Source organism: Ranitomeya variabilis, chromosome 6 (assembly GCF_051348905.1).
Source record: "Ranitomeya variabilis isolate aRanVar5 chromosome 6, aRanVar5.hap1, whole genome shotgun sequence".
In the NCBI taxonomy this organism is placed as follows: Eukaryota; Metazoa; Chordata; class Amphibia; order Anura; family Dendrobatidae; genus Ranitomeya; species Ranitomeya variabilis.
Genome location: NC_135237.1, coordinates 43,068,845 through 43,082,457, shown reverse-complemented (window position 1 = coordinate 43,082,457; position 13,613 = coordinate 43,068,845). Strand labels below are relative to the sequence as shown.

Here is a 13,613-nt window from a genome sequence, read left to right as displayed (position 1 = left end):
TAAAATCCCAAATAACTGTAACTATTAATATAGTTTTCTTATAGACAATATTTACATAAATTTTGCAATTTTTTATTTTAACTTTTGGCCAGCGAGTGGCGAGGTAACGCTAGATCCTGGCAGACACCTTGCAATTTTCGTTTAACTTAGCGACTGCTGTCTTTCAGTAACAGAAGGAGCCTTGTTATAGAAGACTGCTGAGAATGTCATGCCAAGTTTCTACAGCAAATCCCAGAAATCGGGCTTTACACTGTTTATTGTTATATTGCTGGGATTCTGGGTTCAAATTCCACCAAGGACAACATCTGCAAGGAGTTTGTATGTTCTCCCCGTGTTTGCGTGGGTTTCCTCCAGGTTCTCTGGTTTCCTCCCATATTACAAAGACATACTGATAAGGGATCTAGATCGTGAGCTCCAATGGGGACAGAGATGATAATGTCTGTAAAGCGCAGCGGAATATGATAGCGCTATATAAGAAAGACATGATAAATAAATAATAGAAGTCAACAGAGAAAGACACATATCCGGCCACCTCTCTATTCCCAGTGGCATGAGATGGACCCACTCTTGAAATACGTGTTTGTCCCACAGGTGAGACCCACATCTATCAGACATTAATAGTGCACCCTCAGCTTGGAATACCCCTTTAATCTATATATATAATTGTCTAAGGGGTACTTCCGTCTTTCTGTCTGTCCTTCTGTCGGCAACTTCCGTCACGGTTATTCATTCGCTGATTGGTCTCGCCAGCTGCCTGTCATGGCTGCCGCGACCAATCAGCGACGGACACAGTCCAATTAGTCCTTCCCTACTCCCCTGCAGTCAGTGGCCGGCCGTCCACTCCATACTCCCTGCAGTCACGGCTAACACAGGGTTAATGCCAGCAGGAACGGACCACGTAATGCTGCGGGTAACTCACTCCGTTACCGCCGCTATTAACCCTGTGTGACCAAGTTTTTACTATTGACGCTGCCTATGCAGCATCAATAGTAAAAGGATCTAATGTTAAAAATAATAAAAAAAAATAAAAAATCATTATATACTCACCTTCCGCTGCCTTTCCCGCTCCTCGCCACCCTCCGGTAACCGCTCTGTGCAAGCGGCAGGTTCCGGTACCAGTTATCGTATGGCAGAAGGACCTGCCATGACGTCATGGTCATGTGACCGCGATGTCATCACACCATGGGACCGGAAGCTGCCGCCTGTACCGCGCACAGGCGACAGAACTACAAGTATGGTGAGTATGTTAGAACTACAAGGGGCCCTCGGATCGGAAGGTATGTTTATTTTTTATTTTTTAACCTGTGACATACGTGGCTGGGCAATCTACTACGTAGCTAGGCAATATACTACGTGGCTGGGCAATATACTATGTGGCTGGGCAATATACTACGTGGCTGGGCAATATACTACGTGGCTGGGCTATATACTATGTGGCTGGGCTATATACTACGTGGCTGGGCAATATACCACGTGGCTGGGCAATATACTACATCACTGGGCTATATATTATGTGGCTGGGCTATATACTACGTGGCTGGGCTATATACTACGTGGCTGGGCTATATACTACGTGGCTGGGCAATATACTACGTGGCTGGGCAATATACTACGTCCCTGGGCTATATACTACGTGGCTGGGCAATATACTACGTGGCTGGGCAATATACTACGTGGCTGGGCAATATACTACGTGGCTGGGCTATATACTACGTGGCTGGGCAATATACTACGTGGCTGGGCAATATACTACGTGGCTGGGCAATATACTACGTGGCTGGGCAATATACTACGTGGCTGGGCAATATACTACGTGGCTGGGCAATATACTACGTGGCTGGGCTATATACTATGTGGCTGGGCTATATACTACGTGGCTGGGCAATATACTACGTGGCTGGGCAATATACTACGTGGCTGGGCAATATACTACGTGGCTGGGCAATATACTACGTGGCTGGGCAATATACTACGTGGCTGGGCTATATACTATGTGGCTGGGCTATATACTACGTGGCTGGGCTATATACTACGTGGCTGGGCAATATACTACGTCGCTGGGCTATATATTATGTGGCTGGGCTATATACTACGTGGCTGGGCTATATACTACGTGGCTGGGCTATATACTACATGGCTGGGCTATATACTACGTGGCTGGGCAATATACTACGTCCCTGGGCTATATACTACATGGCTGGGCAATATACTTATATTGCATTGAGCTCTTGTGACGTAGCTTCTGACTTCTGACCAGTCAGAGGCTGCGCTCACAAGATGGCCCTGAGTGGTGCTGAAAAACAATGAAGACACTGGAGGGTAAATAAATAACCGGGGGCATGGGATATAGGTTTAAAGCACCGATCCTGTTCTGAAAAAAAAAAATGCTGGAGTGGTGCTTTAATGCCTTCATGACCTTGGATGTATAGGTATGTCCAGGATGGTGTCCCTCAGTGCTGGACCCCGCATCATTTCTGGCACATGACAGCTAATCTTATGAGCTGTCATGTGCCTCTAACAGCCACAGATGGAATCGCGATCCACCTGCGGCTGTTAACATGTTAAATTTCGCTGTCAATCTCTGACAGCGGCAGTTAACAAGAAGCGTGTTATTAGACACGCCCATTGGTGCCCGTCACCTGATTGCGGGGCGCCGATGGGTTGCCATGACAGCTGGGGGTCTTCTGAAGACCCTGTGCCTGTCATTGAGAACCTCTAATGAACGCTGGCTAGTAGAAAAAAATATAATATGTGGCCACCCTTACATTTCTGAATATTTTGTGAAGGACCCTAAATTCCCATAATAAAAATTCAAGTCATTATCCCCCAGGGAAACCCTTGACAGGCTCCAAATCACATCACAATTACTGGATGGCCACACAGGGACACAAATAGCATAATTAATAATCTCTCGACAGATTATCAAAAAAATCATGTTTTTTTTTCCAACGCTAGTTATTTTGCGCCACTCATCTCAGGATCTGTTGAACCAGGGAAGGACACATCTGTATAACTTCCTGCTGATATGTGCAGACTGAACCTAAGATAAAACTAAAATTAGGAAATATCCAGTAATAAGTAGACGAATAGCAATTGTACCTATAAATAAAATCCAACCACGACAAGGTGCATGCAATCTGGACAGTACCTAACTCTTGTAGTTCACTGGAGATGCAGCGTCAGATCTGGAACTTCAATTATGTCCATAGTTGTACAATGCCACACGTCTGGCCCAGTGTTTTGTGGCTTTTTTTTATCTGGCTATTATATATATATATATATATATATATATATATATATATATATATATATATACACCGTATATATATTTGTCCTTTCCAGTCATTTGGGATTACCTTGAATTAAAGCCTAAAATGCCGGGAAGACATGCTTTACCTCACCTGCTCTTCATGCCTGCCATCCCATCATCCCCAACTCTTTTTTATGAATGACTATCCTTGAAGCGTTGGGTGTTCATGGCATCTTATAGAAATCAGTACACCCAGGACAAGTCACAGCAGTCTCGTACTTTGCTATCTATGTATACAAAGCACTTGAATAAGTCTCTAATCTGCCGGAATATAAAAGGTAGATGGATTCCTTGTGATGTACGACAGCAGATGCTTCCTCTCTAGTGTCGGCAACCTGACACTGTGCGTCTCCTACTCTAAATGCCACATTAATTTACTAGGTTGGAGGAAAATGTGGCAGTCACGTTTCATGGGAATTGACATCTGCTGGAGAAAAATTAACCACAGACAAACGACATCGATAAAAGAAACACTTTTTATTGTCATCGTAAAAATGAAATATATTTTGGCAATGATGATATTTTCTCGGCCGTAAATAAACCCGTTTCTTGCTCCGCTCTGCCATTCAATTACTCATATATTGGATACAGTATTTCTTATTTCACACCCAAATGACGACATTGAAATAAATTTACAGCACGTGTGATGGGTAAATTGGTTTTCCCACAGTCTGATATATTGTCTATTTCCCTAGGTGGACCCTGGCTTTGCTTTTGTGCTCTGAGTATATATGTATGCGTATGCGCGTTGCTTCATCGCATCGCTTTATAATACAATCATGTAAGGGTGTATTTTAGTGATGGGCGATCGTGCTGGGATAAGGTGTTATCTGAGCATGCTCGGGTGCTAACCGGGTGACTTCGGCGTGCTCAAATATTATGTTCGAGTCCCCGCGGCTGCATGTCTCACGGCTGTTTGACAGCGGTAATACATGCTAGAATTTCCAGTTTGTTAGGCAATCCCTGTATATGTTGCGGCTGTCGAACATCCACGAGACATGCAGCCACGGGGACTCAAACATATTATTTGAGCACACCAAAGTCACCCGGTTAGCACCCGGGCATGCTCAGATAACACCTTATCCAAGAATGTTTGTTCATCAATACTTTGGTGATAGGTTTGTTCCATGAAAGCAGAATTTTTTTTTAACAAAAGCCATAGAAAACAATCAGTAGGTTGATCAAAGTCCCGATCTGCTAGGAGAAAAATCTTCCAGGGCACAAGATCTTACAGAGGGACCATGTTTTCATGCTCATTTCGGGAGGTGCCAGTATTAATGCTACCATTGTTCATGGGTTGTGATTGGTAGTGGAACGTAAGCTGTCCATACACATTAGATGGCTGTCAGCCAAATGATCTTTTGACCCACAGCCATCTCAGCTGATTCTCCCATACACGGGAGCACTCCTTCGTCCGAGTTTTCTATGCGAAAGCCGCCAACTGACGTGAGCCAGCGACTTATCTCAGGGAGAACAATGCAAACGGCAGTCCAAAATCGGACTTGCGCGATCAACGTCTCTCTCGACCATCATTTGACTGGTGCCCCCATACACATTACAGTGTTGGCCGAACCCATCGATATCAGTTTCCGTAAATCTAATGTGTACGGCCAGCTTTAACATTTCTAACAATGCAAATAAAGGCAGTTGCATAACCGCAGTCCCATGGGTCCCAGAACAAACTGCAGACAGGGCCCCCGACCCCTTATAATAAAAAGTATGTTAGCTGCAGTGTTTCCTTCAATAGATTCCTGATTTTGCACTATACATTATAAAGGTGAGATCTGCAGTGTCTGAACAGTTTCCCCAACATTGTAAGCAAGGTGCGGCTCGTAAAATCAGCAGAATGCTCACATTGTTCTACAATTTTTTATTTCTAAGTGTGAATAGAGTTTTGAAAACCTTATCGACGTGTATGGTACTGAATATGATCACATGTTAGAATAGCTGAATCCATATTGCAAATCGCCGTTCTTGAATATGGTCTATAAGTTCATGCTTGATTCTGCATTTTTCTAAAATCTAATTTAGTGCTAATTAGATTGTAAACGCTCACATATAACCATTACATACATTGCATACATGCACATATTACTCTACACATAGATTACACAGTAGCATATATTACACACACATTACACACAATATACATATTTATTCACAATACACACAAGTATACACATGCACACAAGTGAACACACATACAGACACACACTACACACGTGCATACCTTTTCTTTAAAATCTCCGCATTGCTATCCAACTGGGCGTTTCGTTAGAGTGTTTATTCAGGGTGTGTATGTGTGTGTGTGTGTGTGTGTGTGTATGTGTGTGTGTGTGTGTGTGTTTTCACCTCTCCATCCCGGATGTTGTCAATCACAGCTCAGCAGTTGATCTAATAGACTATCATTCTCAGGTGCTGCTCTGCTGTGACTAGCAGCATCTAGGAGGGAGAGGTGATAACGAATGCACCCAGATTGTGAGGAAATGTCCAGTTGGGCTACAAAGCAGAGATTTCACATACTGCACTCTAAAAGCAACAAATGTGAATATCTCTGTAACGGAGGGACACAGAGCAAAACAGAAAAGAGAGTCAGAATCAGGAAAACGCAAGGATTTTTTTCCAGGTATTGAACTTCTTTTTTGAGCAAGTGAAAAGTCCTCTCTAAAGGGTCATTCATCGACTTGTGTGGCACTAGAGAGACAATTTCCTCCCATCCAAAGGAGAGCTAAATTGCATATTTTTAATTAGAGCTTGGCCTTCACTATATGAATAGATCCATTGGATAACGCAATTATTTTTTGCAGGTCGTTTACAAGCACAAACATGATTTAGAAAAGGGAAAATCTACTTATGCTCATATGTTGGAACCTCCAGATATCAAACATGCGATGGAAGTCAACAAACACCAGAGTAATGTAAGTAAAATATGCAGCATTGTCCACCGGGGGCTTTACCATGAATTAGATATGTACATATGCCATCAATATCAATAGATATGTGTATATGCCATCAATGGAACTGTGCCGCTACTGATGTAGTGATGTGTGTATGTGTATATATATATATATATATATATATATATATATATATAAAAAATGTGGTGTAGTCCTATCGACTTGAATGCAACAGCATTGCTCACGATTAGTGCTTCATTCTTGACATCTATGGGAGCCGTGGTGTTTGGATTCCAGTCAATCAGGCAGTGGTGACCTATCTAAAATATATGCCATAAATATTAATTGCAGGTTAAGAAACAAGGTTGCAATCATCTAATTCATCTCATAACAGTGCCACATCTGACCACAGGTTGCATCTGTTATTACAGCTCAGCTCCATAGAAGTGAATGGGGCTGAGCTGCAATACCGCATAGAACCTAAAGACACCATGTAAACAAAGACACCATGTAAACAATGCAAACAAGACACAAAAGACAAAACAGGGATAACAGAAAACCTCTATCATACAAGAGCACTAACTAACAATAGGGAGGAGGACAGGGACAGAGAGGAATAAACTAAACGGGAACAGGGACAGGTATAGCTCTTTTTTTTTTTAAAAGAATGAACAGTTTTTCTAATCCTGAGCAACTATTTTAATGGTTGGTAAATCCTCTTGAATCATGCTCTCAGTTTGGCTAAAAATAAGACATTCACCATAAGTTATAAGTAAAATGTAGAGATTTCCTCTTGTATCTTAATGAAAACCGATAACTGAATGCACCTGCATATTAGCTGGAGAAGATGGAGACAAGTTAGGTGACTAATCAACCAGACTCTATAATAACGATGTGAAAGATTAGAAAAGAAGGGAATTACTACATCAGCCATACTTGATAGAAAATGAAGAGCAAACGATCACTGGAAATACTCTATATTTTAGATGTAGCATATATTCACAGACCTTCTGTCAGCTTTTTACAGCTGGTCATGCATTACACCCTGAATTGGCAAATATGAATATGAATATATATATATATATATATATATATATATATATATACATATATATTGTAACATAGCGTTACCCTTGGTAACGGGATAAACACACACAGGCACGATTTTCTTACAAAAACAGTCTATTTGGTTTATTTACACACCAGCATAAACCGCAACCACAGGAACTTGGTAGTATGAAACAGCCTGAACACTGTCCGTACACATTTGGCTCTATAGTGGAACCACAGTCCCTCACTGACCCCGGTCAGCATAACACGGATTACAGTCCGTTACCTGTTGGCGTCCATCACACAGGTTCCCGGATGCCTCTTATCCTCAGAGGTATCCCTTAAACATAGAGTAAACACAGTCTTTCTCTCTCTGACCCTATAACATGGATCCCTGTCCGTTACCGGTTGGTGTCGGCCACACAGGTTCCCGGATGCCTCTTATCCTCAGAGGTATCCCACAGACATCTCTCACTGACACCGGTCAGTATCACTCACGGTTATCAGACCGTGCACTCTGGAGGCATCTCACAGGCCTCCTTGCTCTAGCTCAGACTAGCCAGCACTCGCTCCCATGTGCCAAACACACCTCCATTACATAGACATAACCACTCCCAGGTACCTATCACATGGCTATTCAGGTGATCATGACATCACCGCCCGCAGGTCCTCAAACACACAACCATCTTAGGTGTTCCGACACACCCCTTTGAGTGGGTATGTAGGTGACTGGACCCACCCATCTCTCCAAGTCACCTGGAAGCCTCCCAATGTATAGTAAAACCCTCAGCAGTAGATCTGCTGAGCAAACTGGGAGTCAGGACTGAGACACATTTTATGACATCTCATTCTAAATCAATAGGCATTATTATAGCGTTGTTTTTCCCCTTTGCAACTGTAACAGCTCTAATTCTTCAGGAAAGACTTTCTACAAGATTTTGGAAGTGTGTGTGGAAATTTTTGCCCTTTAATGCAGAACAGCATTTGTGAACTCAAATATTGATGTTAGGGAGAGGTCGGGCTCTAAATCCCCGTTCTAGTTCACCCCAAAGGTGTAGGATGGGGTTGAGTTCAGGGCTCTGTGACTGGTCATGTTCTTCTACGCCAAACTATCTCAACCATGTCTTTATGGTACTTGTGCACTGGGCACAGTCATGGGGAACACAAAACACCTTCCTCAAATTATTACCACAAACGTGAAACATTACAATTGTTCAACATGTTTCCTATACCGAAGAGTTAAAAATAAGCCCATAGCATTATTCCTCTTCCACCAAACTTTACAGCTGGCACAATGCAGTCAATGAGTTGTCACTGCACAGAACACGTTGCCACTCCTCCAAAGTCCAGTGGTAGCAACTTTACACCATTCCATCCAACGCTCGGCAGAAGAGGTCTGGACTCTGCTCTTATGGAGTCAGTAGAGCATTGGTGACTTTTCTGCCGTCTACTCCTCAGCACATGGTAACCCTACTCTGTAACGTTAAGGGTTTTCCACTTCATGGCTGAGTTACTACGGTTCCTTCCACTTCTCAATAATATCACTCATAGGTGATGGGGGACTATTTAAGAGGGACAAAATGTCATGACCTGACTTTTTACTCCAGTGGCTCCTATTACAGGATTACGCTGGTGTCAGTGAGCTCTGTATTACCAGCCGGTCTGTCACATATTATTAAAGGACAATCGCATGGTGGGGGGGCCAGAGGTTATACACCGGGGCAAAGAGCCAGATGTTATAAACCAGGTGTGAGGGGCTGTATGTTATATATCGGGGGTGAGGAGTCAGAGGTTATACATTGGGAGCAAGGGGCCGAATATTATACATTGGGGGGAGATGGGTTGGGGGTTATATACTGGGGGTGAGAGGCGAGATGTTATACATCGGGTGGCAAGGGGTCGGAGGTTATAAACTGGGGATGAGGGACCAGATTTTATACACCAGTGGCAAAGGGCCGAATGTTACATACCAGGAGCGAGGGGTCGGATATTATACACTGGGGGCAAAGGGCTGGATGTTATACATCGGGGGCAAGGGGCCGGAGGTTATATGCTGGGTATGAGGGACCGGATTTTATACACCGAGGGCAAGGGGTCGGATGTTACATACCAGGTGTGAGGGGTCGGATGTTATACACAGGGGGTGAGGGGTCGGATATTTTACCCTGGGGGCAAAGGGCTGGATGTTATACATCGGGGGCGAGGGGTCAGAGGTTATATACTGGGGTTGAAGGGCCATATTTTATATACTGGGGGCAAGGGGCCTGATGTTACATACCAGGGTCGAGGAGTCAGATGTTATACACAGAGAGTGAGGAGCCAGATGTTATACACTGTGGGTGAGGTGCTGGGTGTTATACATTGGGGGCGAGGGGTTGGAGGTTATACACCGGGAAGGAGGGGTCAGATTTTATACACCATGGTCAAGGGGCCAGATGTTACATATCAGGGGTGAGGGGTAGGATGTTATACACAGGGAGTGAGGGGCCAAGTGTTATACATTGGGGGTTGAGGGGCTGAATGTTATACACTGGGGTGAGGGGACAGATGTTAAACACTGGGGTGGGGGGCTGCATGTTATACACTGGGATGAGGGGCTGAATGTTATACACTGGGGGTGAGGCACTGGATGTTATACATCAGGGGTTGGGGCCAGATGTTATACATTGTGGGTGAGGCACAGGATGTTATACACTGGGGGCAAGGGGCTTGATGTTATGCAATGGGGTTAAGGGGCTGGAAGTTATACACTGGGGGCGAGGGACTGGATGTTATGTACCAGGAGCGAGGGGACAGATGTATACACAGGGGCGAGGGGCCAGAGGTTATATACTTGGGGCCAAGGGCTGGATGTTGCACACTGGGGGTGAGGGGCTAGTTGTTATACACTGGGGGCGAGGGGCCAGATATTATACACTGGGGTGAGGGGCTGGATGTTATACACTGGAGGGAAGGGCTGGTGAGGGGCTGGATATTATACACTGAGGGTGAGGGGCTGGATGTTATACACTGAGGGTGAGGGGCTGGATGTTATACAGTGGGGGGTGGGGCTGGATGTTATACACTGGGGTGAGGGGCTGGATGTTATACACTGGGGGAGGGGCTGGATGTTATACACTGGGGGAGGGGCTGGATGTTATGCAGTAGGGGGAGGGGCTGGATGTTATACACTGGGGTGAGGGGCTGGATGTTATACAGTAGGGGGAGGGTCTGGATGTTATACACTGGGGTGAGGGGCTGGTTGTTATACACTGGGGGCGAGAGACTGGATGTTATACACTGGTGGTGAGGGGCTGGTTGTTATACACTGGGACGAGAGGCTGCATGTTATACACTGGGGTGAGGGGCTGCATGTTATACACTGGGGTGAGGGGCTGGATGTTATACACTGGGGTGAGGGGCTGGATGTTATACATCAAGGACCAATGGGATTGAATGAACTAACTGAATTTAATGAAGATTCTTTATATCCATATAATATGCCTAATTAATATTTTGGAGCCACACCTGATTTTAGCTTCAGATACTGACAAAAATACAGCGAGAGTGCCAACTTACACACAAACGTGACCTCCATAGGTGCTGCAAAGTTGAAAATAGTTATAATTATAAATTTGTTCAGCCTCTAATATTATTTTTGCAGTGCACCACCCATCAGCTTCCATGTTATATGAAGTGTATACTGCGTGATATGTGTTTTTCACTGGGTGAATATTCCTGGTGTATATGGTAAGTGAAGGTTTGGGTGTTCACAGACTTTTCCACTATATCTAGTGGTAACTTGGAGCTTCTGGGACAGGACCCTGAACTTGTCGTTTATGGATCTCTGCTACCACTGACAGGGGTCCCTTTGGGCTCCTGAGGCTCTAGGGGCCCGGTTGGTTGTACAATGTTGGTTGTTTATTGTGCTGTACTGAACATGTGGTAAAGATGTGAATGAGTTCTAGCAGGGAATTCATTATACGTGTATGATCCTGCACATCCGCTCATGGAGTCAGATGTGAGGAGGTGTTAGCACTGACTGTGAAGGGATCAGCATGAATTAAAGAAATTGCAATGGGCTATTTTTACAGCTATGTCTCTCCGCCAGAAAGAGGAAGGTGAAATGTTTGCGATATTTATATATCTAATTAGAGGTTACATCAAGGTGAGATTTACCGAGCAAATGAGAATGCAATTAATACAAGAATAAAAGGAAAAGATATTTCTGCAAGAGCAGTATTTACAGTACAATGGCAATCGTCCGTTGCGGAGGCAGACATTAGGTGGGCTTAAAGAAGCTGCCCGAGAGTTTAAGAAATGACTGATGTGCAGAAACGTTTATAAACTAAAAAAAACAAAATAGAAAAAACATATCCCCCTCCGCTTCAGCTCAAGTCTCTATTTCTGGAGAGATGATGTGCTGTACCGTCACATAACCACTGCAGACAATCACTGGCTTCAGCTGTAATCCTACCATGTCATGTCACATCATTCCTAAGGGCAGTGATTGGCTGCAGTGGTCATGTGTTCATACATAATGTTATAGCCCAATAGTCATGATCTATGCATGCAATAGTGTATCGTTTTTTTTTTTTCTTTATGAGAATGCAAAATTCCAGTATTATTTTTATTTTATATTTTTGTATCCCAACATGAGCAGCTCCATCCAAAAACCTTTAACCTTAGAAATTAATGGATTTTATGGATGTCCTAAATTAATGCTGCTCATAAAAACACAATTGGATTTTTTTTTCAGGATTGCTAGGATGTCAAAGGATACAAAAAAGAGTCCTTGTGAGGTGCATTACCCCCTCCGATCCTGCTTCACAGTCATTACACACTTTAGGTTTTCCCGACTTCTCCATAAACATAAGAACCTCAGTTTGTCAGAACGACAATGTATTCATCCAATCTTCTGCAAGAAATGTCTCATCTCCTACAGAAGCAAAAATCTGCACGGAGGAGGCACAAGGACCCATTCACATGCATGTTTTCCAAACATTGCTATTATTCTTTCTTTGCACCAAATAAAGTAGTAGAAATAGTATAAAGAATTGTAACAATAGTAGCAGTCCATGGAACAGGTACTGACACCTCTTGATTACATGCTAGCTGTAGATCCCCCGAACAATCCAATAAGTAACGATCTGTGGAAGAAAACACAGAAGCTGCGGGCACAGAGAGCATTATGGAGACCTGGTGCCGAGGGGTTGGCACGTGGACACACCTTTGATTGTCCTGGGGATCTACAGCTCGTACGTGTTCAACATATACAGTATGTGTTCAGTGGATTGCTACAACTGTTACAATTGTTTATAGTACTTCTATTATACAATTTTTGAAAAGCACTGGAATGGGTCCATGTGCCTTCTTTATGAAGTTTTTAGCTTTTACAATATGATGGTATGGAAATACCGATTAATCCATATGTAAAACTCAACTGCTATCGTCACTAATTATACTTTAATTTATCTACTACAGATACAAAATAAACAAGTGATTAATTCCAAATTGCCCATCCTTCTCTGCGCCGACACCATCCATCCGAGGAGAGTCGGGAGTCCCTCAAACACATTAGATGGTTGAATGATTCCCAGCGAAATGGACATGTCTGGCCAACGTTGGTCTCATGTGTAGGCTTCAATTTTGCCCAAAGTGATGCTCAAATAACATGGGCAGCACAGGGTTCAAATCCCACCAAGGACAACGTCTGCAAGGAGTATGTATGTTCTCCCCATCTTTGTGTGGGTTTTCTCCAGGTTCTCCAGTTTCCTTCCACACTCCAAAGATTAAGATAGGGAATCTAGATTGTGAGCCCCAATGGGGACAGTGATGATAATGTCTGTAAAGTGCTGTGGAATATGATGGCGCTATATATAAGTAAGTTAATTAAAAATACATTTCCGATAAGTTGTAGAAATAAAAAACTCATCAGGTTCCTCTACATCTTGTGTTGCTGACTGATACTTGGATTCATAGATGATGGTATTTTTATTTCTTGCAGGTGAGTTATAAGAAAGGTGCACAGGACATCCACAAATATACTGAAGTTCTGGACAGACCAGACGTACAGAAGGCTACAGAGATATCAAAGATCATAAGCAATGTAATAACTTCCATATATTCTTTTAGGTATTTAATGTGTATGAAATATTCAAAGTTAATTTGGAAGATGTCGTAGGAGAAATGGATTGTGCATGTTGAATTTTAACATGCCTGGTCACTTGTCTGCGGGGTGTCTGGAAGGAGCTTCTTTCCTTCTCCCCAAAACATATTCACACTTAGCTGAACTATGTGAATTTGGTTGAAGCCACACGGCCTACCAAGAATGAAACAGTATGGCACAGTTTATTGTCCAATTCTGCATGATGAGA

At 43.4% G+C, this 13,613-nt stretch overlaps 1 protein-coding gene across 4 annotated transcripts in view; it reads left to right on the top strand.

The window, feature by feature from the left end:
• Positions 1–13,613, top strand: part of NEBL (nebulette) — a 258,527-nt gene that overhangs the window by 190,492 nt on the left and 54,422 nt on the right. For 2 of the 4 annotated variants that reach the window (XM_077268335.1, XM_077268336.1), the window contains 2 exons: positions 6,118–6,228; positions 13,244–13,345. The exons of the other annotated variants lie outside the window; for them this stretch is intronic. In XM_077268335.1, the coding sequence (XP_077124450.1) occupies positions 6,118–6,228; positions 13,244–13,345 (213 nt within the window). The remainder of the gene's footprint in view (positions 1–6,117; positions 6,229–13,243; positions 13,346–13,613) is intronic. 4 annotated transcript variants of the gene reach the window in all.